The sequence below is a fragment of the Pezoporus flaviventris genome, unplaced genomic scaffold (assembly GCF_033815535.1).
Source record: "Pezoporus flaviventris isolate CSIRO_AGI_PZ_B2104156 unplaced genomic scaffold, CSIRO_AGI_Pfla_v1 ptg000018l, whole genome shotgun sequence".
Taxonomy (NCBI): domain Eukaryota; kingdom Metazoa; phylum Chordata; class Aves; order Psittaciformes; family Psittacidae; genus Pezoporus; species Pezoporus flaviventris.
In genome coordinates, this window is record NW_026892566.1 from 6,301,334 (window position 1) to 6,314,003 (window position 12,670).

General features: G+C 39.7%; 1 protein-coding gene across 1 annotated transcript in view; it reads right to left on the reverse strand.

The window, feature by feature from the left end:
• The window catches only part of ELAVL2 (ELAV like RNA binding protein 2), a 120,185-nt gene extending 109,584 nt beyond the window's left edge, over positions 1-10,601 (reverse strand). The window contains exon 1 of the mRNA XM_061455169.1: positions 10,427-10,601. Within this exon, the coding sequence (XP_061311153.1) occupies positions 10,427-10,429 (3 nt within the window). The 5' untranslated portion in view covers positions 10,430-10,601. The remainder of the gene's footprint in view (positions 1-10,426) is intronic.
• Between the last annotated feature and the right edge of the window lie 2,069 nt (positions 10,602-12,670).

Sequence of the window (12,670 nt, forward strand, 5' to 3'; positions counted from 1 at the left end):
AATCAATCACACCAGAAGAAGACAATGTAGGGTTAAGATCAAGTATCTACCACGAACAAAGCAAAATCTGAAAACTAATAAAAACAAAGCCTAATACTACCTAAAGTTGTTTTCCATTTAAATGAGGTACTCTTAATTATATTTTGTAATTCATTATGAAATATTCTAATTTTGCAGTTTTCTTTCAATACTTATTTTGCATGTGTTTGCAGTATCTTCCATGTTAATTTGGCTTAAGATACTTATTTTGAATGATAACGTAACAAGTAAATAAGCAAGTAATTACAGAAGCTACATAAATACTTCTCCAGCTGTAGAATCTAAGAACACTTTGTGCTAAAAGTATGTAGTGTAGTTAGTTTAAAACGAGGACTATGGAGTACCATTTGGCACTGTGAAAACACATTATCTACAATGAGTGGTCCGAGAGAGAGAGCGCAGAATGCACAGTTAGGCTGTAAACTTTTACTAGTGCAGGAACACATTTTGAGTAGTCACCTGCTTATATGCAATTAAGTTACCTTAGAAAAGGTAATAAATTTAGAACCTAGATATAATAGTTTCTTTAACAGAACATTTATAGAAAGAATTAATACAAAGTTTAATATAAATTCATATTAGATGAGAGAGGGTGGAAAGCAAAGCAAACAAGTAAAAGTTTGAGACAGGATTCACACCTCAGGATTTCTTGACCGCTGTTGCTCTGGGTTGAGCTCTCATTTTTAGGCAGCAGTTACACGATCAATGGCTTCTTGATAATGAAAAGTAGGTGATAGCTCTGCTAAACTCTTACATTAGCTGCTTTTATCATCAGTCGCCTATTCTTTACTTGCCTTACAGGTAGAACTGATCTCTGTGTCTCCATTCTACTTTCAGCAACTGATTTCGTTTTCCTGAACAGCTGCACAAGGAAGGGTACTGCTGCAGCTTCTGGAATCTTCCTACCCCAATTGGTTAAGAGTGGAAAATGCAGCTTGGTTCAGACAAAAATGAGGAACTTTGCTGAAATGAGAGAAACTGAATAATACTGTAGGTGCAGTATCAGGCCCTTGGAGGAATTACAGAATGGTTTGGGTTGGAAAGGACCTGAAGATCATCTAGTTCCAACCCCTTGCCATGGGTAGGGACACCATACACTAAACCATGTCACCCAAAACTTCATCCAGCCTGGCTTTGAACACTGCCAGGGACAGAGTATTTACCACTTCCTTTGACAACCTATTCTAGTGCCTCACCACCCTCCCTGTAGTTACCCTCCCAGTAACTTCTTCCTTATATCTAACCTGAACTCCCCCTGTTTAAGTTTGAACCCATTACCCCTTGTCCTATCACTACAGTCCCTGACGAAGAGTCCCTCCCCAGCAACCTTATAGGCCCCCTTCAGATACCAGAAGGCTGCTATGAGGTCTCCACAGGTCCTTCTCTTCTCCAGGCTGAACAGCCCCAACCTTTGTCAATAATATTTTCATCTGAATGCAAGGGTTGGGGCAATCCCCAGCACAAATACTGGAGGAGAGACTGGTCCTGAGGAGAAGGACTTGGGGGTGTTGGTTGATGAGAAGCTGAACATGAGCTGGCTTCAGTGTGCGCTCGCAGCCCAGAAAGCCAACAGTATCCTAGGCTGCATCAAAAGGGAGCATGACCAGCAGGTGGAAGGTGGTGATTCTCCCCCTCTACCCTGCTCTTGTGAGATGCCACCTGCAGTACTGTGTTCAGCTCTGGGGCCTCCAATACAAGAAGGCTGTGGAGCTGCTTGAGTGAGTCCAGAAGAGTCGACAAAGATAATGAGAGGGCTGGAGCACCTCCCGTATGAAGACAGGCTGAGAGAGCTGGGCTTGTTCAGCCTGGCAGAGAGGCGGCTCAGGGGAGATGTGCTAGCAGCCATCTAGGACCTAAAAGGGGCCTACAAGAAAGCTGGAGAGGCTTTAAGCTGACAAAGGGTACATTTAAATTAGTCATAAGGAAGACATTTGTCACTATGAGGATGGTGAGGCACTGGCACAGTTGTGGCTGCCCCATCCCTGGCAGTGTTCAGGGATGTGTTCGTTGGGGCTTTGAGCAACATGGTGTAGTGGAAGGTATCCCTGCCATGGCAGGGTGTTGGAACTAGAAGAACCTTAAGGTCCCTTCCAGCCCTAATTATTCTATGATTTTATGATTCTAAAATGAAAAGCACCGCTGATATTGCTCAGTCATAATTCTACTGTAAAACCTTATCAAAGTCTGTGTGTGAGAGGGGCACAATAATATTTCCTTCCACTGGTAGATCTTTGCTGTGGCTCCTGCATTAACATGGGACACTCAACTTTGTCCTATAGGGCACTACCTGGAGGTGAAACCGACTCAAAACTGTTGGTGGGACTGAATACAGCTGCTTGGGAATTGAGCAAGCTGTGTTTCTTGCAGCCTGCTACCTGTGCTGTGAGATTTGCACTGTCTGCCTTTTGGTCTCAAGGAGGTGTTAAGCATACTGCTGATGCTTACAAGGCCTCATTAATTTACATTTAGAATGAGTGCCTAACTCCCAATGCTGTACCAACAAAACTGCAATCAGTGTGTGGTTCATCACTGTTCTATTTAAAACAGACTCTTTTTTTTTTTTCCCCAGCAGTCTGTAGGCCCTGCAATTTTTCTCTCAGCTTACACTGCTATAGCCAAAACTCAGTTACATTGTACACAAGCTAGAAAGTCAAAAATTGACATAAGTTTTGCTTCTGTAACTGACAGAAAGGAGTTTCTGATGGTTGGCCAAGTTTAACCTCTCCTGTCATACAGGTATTTAAATTTAAGAAATAAAAATCCAAATTCATCCCTTTGTGAACTCCTACTCTTTTCCCGGTCATCTCCTTGGCATAAATGCGTCATGTGGGAAACTAAAGCTGTGAAAGATGCTTGCTTTCTTTGATGAAAGAACCAGGCTTTCAGACAGCTGCTCCAGTCTGTCTTTGAAGAAGAAACTGTTTATGGCATTGCTTTTTTTACAGGTCCCCTTGAGTGGTAAGCTGTGATTTATACAAAAATGCTGCACTGATTGCCAGCATAAAGGAAACAGTGGAGGACAAATGGCAACACATATGGTCAGCCTTATTCGGGTAAATTGCAGGACCCTCACTTCAGAGAACAGGTAGAAAAAAACACTATTTACATTTGTAAGGTAAGAAAAACATTAGAAGATACATGCAGAAATTTGAATGTGTGAGTTTTTTAACCAATGTTGTGAACTAAAGAACTGGTTATGTATTTCTAGGTCTTGAGAAACCTCTATGCCCTTTTACTGCTGTTCAAGTTAGTGGTCATGGACTGCCAGATATTGCAGCATCTTGGTACAATTCACAGGGACCTGTTCCTCTCCAACATTGATCTTCACTGCAAAATTCTCCATTAATATTCTTAAAACAGAATTAAGCTTAAATTTGTTACTCAAAAAGTTTCCAAAGACACCTTCCAGTCATTCCAATCATCACTAGGTCAGACAGATACAAAGAGTGAACATATGGTCAAAGCTTGTATCATTTCCCTATTTATTATCTTCTTTAGTATCTAAACTTGTGCCTGCTCTAATCTCCTTTCCTTTTCTCCATATTTCTGCTTACTCTGATTTCTCATTTCTTGCAGAGAGCTCAAACCCACAGATGCCTTGCAACAGAGCTGTCAATCTACTTTACATTTTGTCCTCTAGACGTGGCCTCAACAACAGTAGAAACCACAGTATCTTCTACCTTCTCTCACCTCTAGCATAGTATTTCAAACTGATATGAAGGGTCTGGTCTTCCAGTTGGCAAGCCTGCTATAGTACTGGCTACATTTTAGTGTTTGAAAGGAAAAAGCCTCCCTGCTTTAACACCTCCTGTTATCTCAGTAAAGTGATGTTTAAATAACTGAACTAGCTTCAATGAACTGTAGTTGCCATTTTCCTGCTTCTTAGTGCGATAAAATGGAGATAATTATGAAGTGGATGAGCAGGTTTAATGAAAGCCAGTTTCTTTTGGTATATTCCTGAAGCAGCAATCATCATCTGCTTGGCTTTTGAAGAGCAACAATTATAATCACTTAAAATCCCGAGGGGAACAAAAATAGAATTTAGATTAGCATATAAAATATACAGCTGGATTGGGCAAGCCTATAAAAATCTGGGAAAATCATTCTAATTTGAAAGCTATTCAAAATCACAAGCAAAATGTGTTCAAGAGTATTTTACATGTTTCTTCCTTTCTTTTCCTTTTCAAAGTAGTAACATAAAAACATTTATAGGATTTTCCTAAAACACGGAAATGAAAACCCAATATCAAGAAAGAGACTAAGTAAAAATAGGCTAAAGGTGTATTTTCAAAATAACAGGTAAACCTAGGCACTGTAACACCATCTTTAACAGGTATTAATCTCCCAAAGGCCTGATATAACTGTATTGCAAAGCCATGTGCTGAAAAATGAACATGTTGCAGAGACAGTTTCAAGTTTTAGCTTTATCAGACAACTGAGCAATTATAATACCAAAAGGAAACTAACAACAGACAATAAAATAAGTTGCAAACAAACCCACTATCTGTGTAGCATAAAAGAATTGAAGTTTTCAGTGACCATTCCAGATTGTTATTAGTAGTTAACAGAAATTCAGAAATGAGTATAGAAAATTGTTTTCCTTACACCGCAATGTCCACATTTTGAACTGTTACCTAAGAATACGAGTTCTGGAAATAAATCTTCGTTTCAATAAACTGTGAACTCAGAGATGGAATTACTTTCTTTTAAATGCTACTAAACATGTAGCACTTTTAATACCTTTGACTTGAAATACCAGGTCTACTTTTTCTCAGTTAAGGTTTAGTAAGACAGTATGCAGCTGCAGGAATGAGATTCAAAAGGAAAAACAAAAACACAAAAAACCCAAAACCAACCTCTGAAGATGTTTTGTGAACAAGAACATGAGGATTTTGGATTAACTGCTATTTATAATAGCAAAAAAGCTCAAGCATATATTCTCTGTATATTAAATATCTCCTAAGAAGATGCTGTCTCACAAACTCAGGTTTATATATTAGGGTCTGATTTTCATGCTTAAAATTCGTTAGTATAAAATACATTGTTAGAAGATACTATATGCTTTGAGATTTTGATACCAAAACCAAGCAGGTCTTGAAGGCACAACTGTTAACTTTCATAACTCTGAAATAATAATTTAAAGGATCAGAATTAAAGATTGCAGGATTGAGGTTCTACTACATTGCACACAAAAATATTTAAAGATGGCCCGTGAAGTTCCTGAATAAATTTACTCTTCTGTGTTGCTCAGCCCTTTGATGAGCATCTCCAACTGTCTGCCCTTCCCCCTTCGTCCACTTTTCCATTTTTTTCCTTCCATTATTCAACCAAATTCAAATAATTTTCATTGTTCATTATCCTCAAATAGATACTTGGTTTTATATGTGTTACTGTAATTGAGTAAGCATTCCTTCAGAAGACTGAACATCCGGAACACTGTGTTAAGGCCAAAATTACACCATACTTACTCATCCTCTCTCTTGCTTTAAGGTAATACCAGAGAAGGCCCAGCAGGTCTTTTTGACAGTTTTCCCAAGCCATCTGTTTCATATTCTGCATGATTTGAACAACACAGTATACCATGGGATGTATAAACCCATCACAGCACATTCAGTTTCATGTGGAATCCAATGGTCACTTATTTTTAAAGAGCTGAAGGTGGGTGGGATACTAGTCAGGGAACTTCTTTTGCTCTTGTGTCCTTCTCCCCTCTCCCTCCCCCCCAAGGTTTCGTTATTTAAAATTTTAATATATTTATTAATGTATTTATATATATTTACATTTTATATTTCAGTACATATATTAAAAGTTCTACAGCATCTGGAGTTAGTATCTCATCCTGCTTTAATGAACGTTTCATAAGTAGACAGACAAAATGAACCCAATAGGCATCAAGATCTTCATATATGTTAGAAGAACTGAAAACTTGAGTGACTGGTAAACACTGGCTAAAACTAAGTATCCTATATTCCCTGGGCCTCAGTGCCCACCCCTGTCACTCTTTATAAATCATCGCTTTTGCAGTTTGTCTGAATGATCAGTAGAGCTACAGGAACAAGGAAGTGTGAAATCGTGCCCAGTGGGAGTAACCAGACCATGCTGACCTCAGAAACTAAGATGCAATGTACTAAAAATAGTCACTGAAGCTTCATTCACATTAAATTGTGTTATTAGGAAAAAAAAAAATGTTTAAATTGGAGTAGTCACTGAATAGTTACTTACATAGTCATTGAGGCCTTATTCATATTAAATTGTGCTACTGGTGGAAAAAAATTATGTTTAAAATTGGAATATTTGCAGGTTCATCCCTATGCTAAGGCTGTATGTGGCCACACCTCTTGATGTTGTCAATGACATTAAGTATTTTTAGGCTTTACACTTAAGAAGAGTTCTCAGAAATGTGCCAGTTTTGCACTTCTTTGGCCATAAATGATTGTATAGATTTCATTTCTGGAAGAGGAGTAAGTCTTAAATCCCAGACTGAACAAAAGCATCAGGTAAACAGGTGGAGTCTTCTCCTCATTACCCTGAGAAAAGCATACAGACCAACATCGCAGTGCTACCAAAGGACTGAACAATACTGTGTGCATTTCACAGAAACAACCCATCTCATCATAAAAACTACTTACTGTCCTCTCAGTAGAGTAATGCTCTGGTTATATTAACTCTGATTTTTATACCTGTCATTTCTAACAAATACAGATCTATTTCTGCTAAGGTAGACTAGCCTGACATTTTGGTCACCACATCACTGAACACCACCCACGGTAAGTAGCACAACTTGTGAAGCTGACTTCCAAGAAAAAACACAGCTCTGATGAATGACACTGTCTGCTGCATATACAGTTTGTTTTCAGCAGAGATTATTCTTCAAAGAAGCTTACGCACATTTTCTTCTAGTGCCAGAGGAATGTGAATGCCTGAAATATGAAGCACTGATCTTAATACCACCGGTACATAAAAAAGCAAAAGTCTGTTTCAAGCACTGAGTTTTTTTTAAAGACTTAGTGACTTGAAGAATAGTTTCTTAAGGATATAATTAAATGTGTATTGCACTTCTGTGATGATTGTAAGAAATTTAATTCCAAGGGCCAGGCAAAATTACAAATGTTTAGCTCTCTATAATGAGTATGAGGCATGTGTATCTATGCAAGTATATCTGCCAATACCCTTTTATAAATACAGAATAAAAGCAGATTCAGGACACCTAGCAGTGTTGTTGGGATTATCAAGAATATATGCATTTCTGTAAAGCATTTCTAAAGTTTCGTTGACTTTACAGGCATGTAGAATTATTTGCAGGATTTGGGTTAACGGTTTTCTTTACATGCATTACCATACATTAAAGCTGGGGAAGTTAACTGGCTTTAATAATATTTCTCCCAAAAGACCCAGATAGCTTGTAAACAAAGCAGTGTGATTTTTTTTAATTTTTATTTTTGTGCATATAAAATCTTAGAAGGTGAAAGACTTAAGCATGAAATTAACTAAGCTTAAAATTTGCAAGGTGCTGCAGTGACTTTCTGAATTAAACTGAGATTATTTCTTACATGTTTCTTACACTCCTAACAGGTATCTGCATTATTTGAAAACAGAAACCCTCCAACAACTGCAATCCTGTTTTCCGTGACTTCAAATCTTTTATGTAAAAATGGCATTTAGAACTTTGATTCCCAAAATTTCAAACTCTTTTCTGAAAATGAGAATCATTACTGAAAATTAGTAGTTGAACCAGTAAGTAGTTTGATATGAAAGCATGCTTTGATTACATGCAAGTCTGCAAAACATAAACCTGAAAGGTACCACAAATCAAGACGTAATAATTGTGTCTGAAGTACAAAACTATTGCTGTAATTAAGTATTTTTCTCCTAACAGAATGAATACCCCATGCCTTCTGTGCATTTTTGGCACTTGATACCAGCCACTGACAAGGAATTCCACAGCTTTTAGGTGTTTTTATAAGGCAATAATTTCAAAGCATCATTTAGAAACTCATGAAGAAGCAGAAGAGGGTGCCCTGGAAGCTTCAGACAATCACCTTTATATTTTCAAGAAAATTTTTCCTATTTGATATAGTTCTGGTACTTCTACTGTTGCACTTCAATTTGAATTCTCATTTTTCACATGAAGGCTGGACTTTGAAGAAGAAAATATGATAATCCACATGGATAGGAAGAATTTAAATTAATTTCCTACTCTTCTACTGTGAGCTGTTTACAGGGGTTTCCTACCCTGCCCCTTCTAAGTTCACACAGAAGTTTCTGTGTATATTCTGCTCACAGTCACTGATCTAATTTTCATAAAACTTCCATCAGAACGTCCATTCATGTATTTTTCAGGATCTGGCATACACAATGCGCTTGCATGAACACACAGACATTTTACCTAGGTATTTCTAATCACAGAGGAACAGAAAGCTTTTCTGCACCCCAAAATCTTTTTTTTTTTTAATCAACAGTTTTGGCTAAATTTGATCTATTGCATTTTTTTTTTTTTTTATGTCCAGTGTCAGTAATGCATAACCTGGGATATCTCCCAACCAGATGCAGGTGAGGGTAAGCAAAGGGACTCCTCTGCTGCACAAGATATCATGAAAGGGGTGTGTAACTGGTGGGTGATTGCTGCCACAAAGGCTTAGGGTGTCTGTTTGAGAAGTGATGAGAAAACAGACTAATGGGCACAGGTAAATCTATCACCCCATGATGTTAAGGCATTTGTGTAGTGTATCTGCAAGAAAAGTGACTTCCCTTCTAGTTATGGGGGGGATGCTGACAAATTCAGCATCTTCTGCTCTTGATGCTCACCACTTTCCACCTGCACAGTGCTTAAAATATAATAAAATGAATGTGAGTCATTAGTGAAAGAGACTCCAAAATTATAAATACTTTTACTACTTATATTCTGTGTGGTTGCTATGAAAAGAAAGTATCAATACATGTGGTAGATGCAGTTTCCTTGGAGAAACAGGATGACATGAAAAAAAAATAGCTACAAAAATATATGTACAGTTTACTACCTGCAGTCTATTAGCTAACTGCAGCCAGCATAAGGTCAAACTGTTGAAGTTACTGCCCTAACAAATATTAAACCGAATGTAGTCATGTACTTATATTTCACACATTACTGACCTTACTGGTGGAAGAATAGTATTTTTGAAAAGAAGACAACTTGAGGCAAGCTGGTGCTATAATACCTGCATGTTCATCTACCTGAATTTGTGGGAAATATTAACTTAAACATTACTGCCTCTGGACAGACAATATTAACCCCTCCCCCAAACAAACAAAACCCCCAGTAACTTGTTTGTTGAAGATGAAATTATCTTAGGAAAAACCACGGAAACTGTCTGTGCCTACAGCTAGAATTATAAATAGCTTCTTCTCACCCATTGCAGACCTCGATTTTTATTTTATTTTTCCCCCGTTTATGCATTTTTGACTACACCTAAGTTCGAGTCACTCTGAATAACAGGCAACAGCCTAAAAGTGTTACCAGAACAATGACTAGATTTATCAGTGTTAACAATTACCTGTATTCCTGTAAGTAACGATAAACAATACTGACTTACAGCTACTTTCGGAATAAATTATTCTAATGCCCACAAAAAGTCAGTGGAAGTTAATTATTACTGTCTACCATATTGCATAAAATCTAACCTATTGCTAAATATTGCAATGGGAGAAGTTACATTAGGTAATCATGAAGTGAGGAAACTTCCTTATTATTTCTTTACCTGGCTCAAGCAGATACAAGTATCTGTAAGTAAAATCAAATAGATATGATAAATAAAACTGAAAATAGAAAATAAAAAGAAAAATATAATATATAATATGAAAATCAAAGAAAAATAAAATAAAATAAATTAAAATAAAAATAAAATAAAATAAAATAAAATAAAATAGGAAATTACACTTCGCTTTACAACAAAGCAAAGGTTTCAGGTTGCAAAGGTGATGCTTTTCAAGCCCACCCCGCCGCGGCGCCGGTCCGCAGGGAACAGGCGGCCGGTGTGAACGAGGCTCCCACCCCGCCGAGCCGCGGGTGGGGGAGGCCGGAGGGATTCCCGACGTCCCCGCGGAAGAGTGGGATGGAGCCCTCCCGCTGCTTCAGGGTCGGCATTATCCAGCCGCCATCCGCACTCGCGGAACTCGCCCGCTGCCACCTCCTCTCCCGGCGGCCCATCCCGTCCAGGTTCCCCGGCTGCCGCAAGGCGCTGCCCTGCTCGTTCCTGGGGTGGACAGGAGATTTGCATTATGTGCGAGGATATTCTACCGCCCGCCCTCACCGACAGTGCCGGCTGCCTTTATTTTCTTCTTTTTTTTTTTTGTTAGCCCTTTTGCAGAAATCAGAAGAATTAAAAAAAAAAAAAAAAAAGAATACACTTACCATTCTGACCTCATAGCGCTTTGTCACGGGCTTAGGAGAAAAAAAAAAAAAAAAACCAAAACCCAACCCACACGTACTTATACTTTTTCAAAACAGTTGTGCTAGGGTCAAAGAGACGAGGAGGTGGGAGGCGGGTCGGAGAATCGCCGGCACCGTAAAATATACGTAGACACCACGGCACAAGCTAAGCAGCCCCGACAAAAACTCCAAACCCCACTCCTCCCGCCACTCCAGACCCCTCTGAAGGGAAAGCACAGGAAGGGCGTGGGGAGACGCGGGTAGAGGGGAGGGATCCACACTCCCGTCCGACTGCAGGGAACGCCCGCCCGCCTTAAGAACTAAAAAACCCAGGAAGGGAAAACCCCGCTGGTGTGCGGACTGCCCCGCACTTCCCCGCAAAGCCGGGTGCTGCTGATGGAGCCCCCAGTGCTATAGGGGCGCCCGTCCCCGCCGACCGCCCCCGCCGCTCGCCCCCGCAGCTGCGGGTCAGCCTGCCCTGCAGCCCCAGCCCCTGCCCCTGGCTATCCGGGGCTCACTGTTCGTGTCGGAGCATCACCGGCAGTTTAAAGCTCCTCTCGAGATATTCCCCCCTTGTCCTCGTTTTTCCCCATGCAATAGATTTGGTGCAACTTCATCACCAGCAGCACTCCTTTTCACCGGGACTATACAGCTGGTATATATATATACTGGTATATATATATATATCACCCTCCTGGCACCTTGGCCTTTGCCTAAAGCTGTTTCTCTGCCTCAGCCCCTGCAGCTGGAGGTGGGGAGGCACAACACCAGCAGAGAATCTGTCCAAGATGTTTCTCCTGGAACATACTGCTTGCGCGTGAAGTGGAGGAGGGGGGTCGTGTTGTCAAACGCTATGTGGTGTATCTGTGGTCAACGTGTACATCCACACATAAACAGTCATGTTTGCATGACTACTCTGACACCCCACACTGTTCCTTCTTTCCTTCCCAGAGATTGTCATCCCGCTTTGTTAACAACCAACCTGTTAGCCTATATGCTATGGTGCTATGCATATCCGTAGCCATAGGCACCTTTGGCTGGAAAATACTGGGCTGCCACCCTGTCTGCCTTCCCTGCACATCAGCAACTCATGCCGCTGCCTCCTCCTCCTCCTCCTTCATTCAGCCACCTCCCTTAATGCCCCTGGTCTGTCCACTGAAGGCCTGAGCTACTTTTAAATAGCCAGTCCCTGTCCCAGTACATGGACGCACTTCATTCCTTTGCTTCATCGTTGGGTTTGGATGAATCAAATCAAAAGGAGCTGAAATTCTTGAAAGTCCTTTATTTACCCTAGCTCATATTCTCTTTTATTGTTTTCTGACCTATGATAAACACCACAAATATATTAACATTGCTGAGTTGATAGTATCTACCAAAGGATATTAAAGGACAGTCTGTGTATATTAGCTGCCTTTCTTTATGCCTGAGCTGGAGAGCAGAATACAAAAACAAAACAAAAAAAAAACAAACCAAACCTCAAGTATTTTGTTTCCAAAACCGATATACGCAGAATAAATACATGAAAACATAGTATTATTTTCGTTCTTAAAAATATATACAACTGTATATGACTGTATGACAACCTTGTCTGAGAACCTGGGTTTTGGACCCAAATTTTGCCAAAGAAACTGGCAGATGAGAGCTGAGATTGATGTTTTCCCAGTATGTCATTTTGCTGATGTTTACAGGAACCTGGATCTATGGAATGAAGAGGTGAAACCTGAAGTTTGGAGAAAGGCTCATTCTGCCCATAGCCCACACAGAAATGTCTCTCTGCTCCTGCACCAAGGCTCATTTTGAGGTCCAGTGCACAATGACAAGGGGTGGTTACTTGTCATTAAATATTAGGAGAAGCAAAGTCATTTGGTAGTTACAAAGCTGTGTTAAGTGTTTGTACAGAGATGTGGGAAAGGAAAAAGTAGTTCATGATGGAAGAAATTGTAAGAGAAAAAAATGAGTTTCAGTTGAGCACTACTTGCGTCTTGGTTTTCTTATTTAGAAAGTTTCTGCTGAATATATTTGCTCTAAAAGAATGCCTAGTCAAGAGTGCAGTAGTACTTGCAAGGACAACTGATTTTTGGAGGCTGTGTCCTTCTTTGCCTATTTCATAAGGTCGTTAATCCTTAAACTATTGAAGTCAAAGGAGAGATTACTAAACCCTGCAGTGTGTGTAGAATTGAATATAGCTTCTTTAGTCCGCTCTTAAATTCTTCTATGTATTTCTAT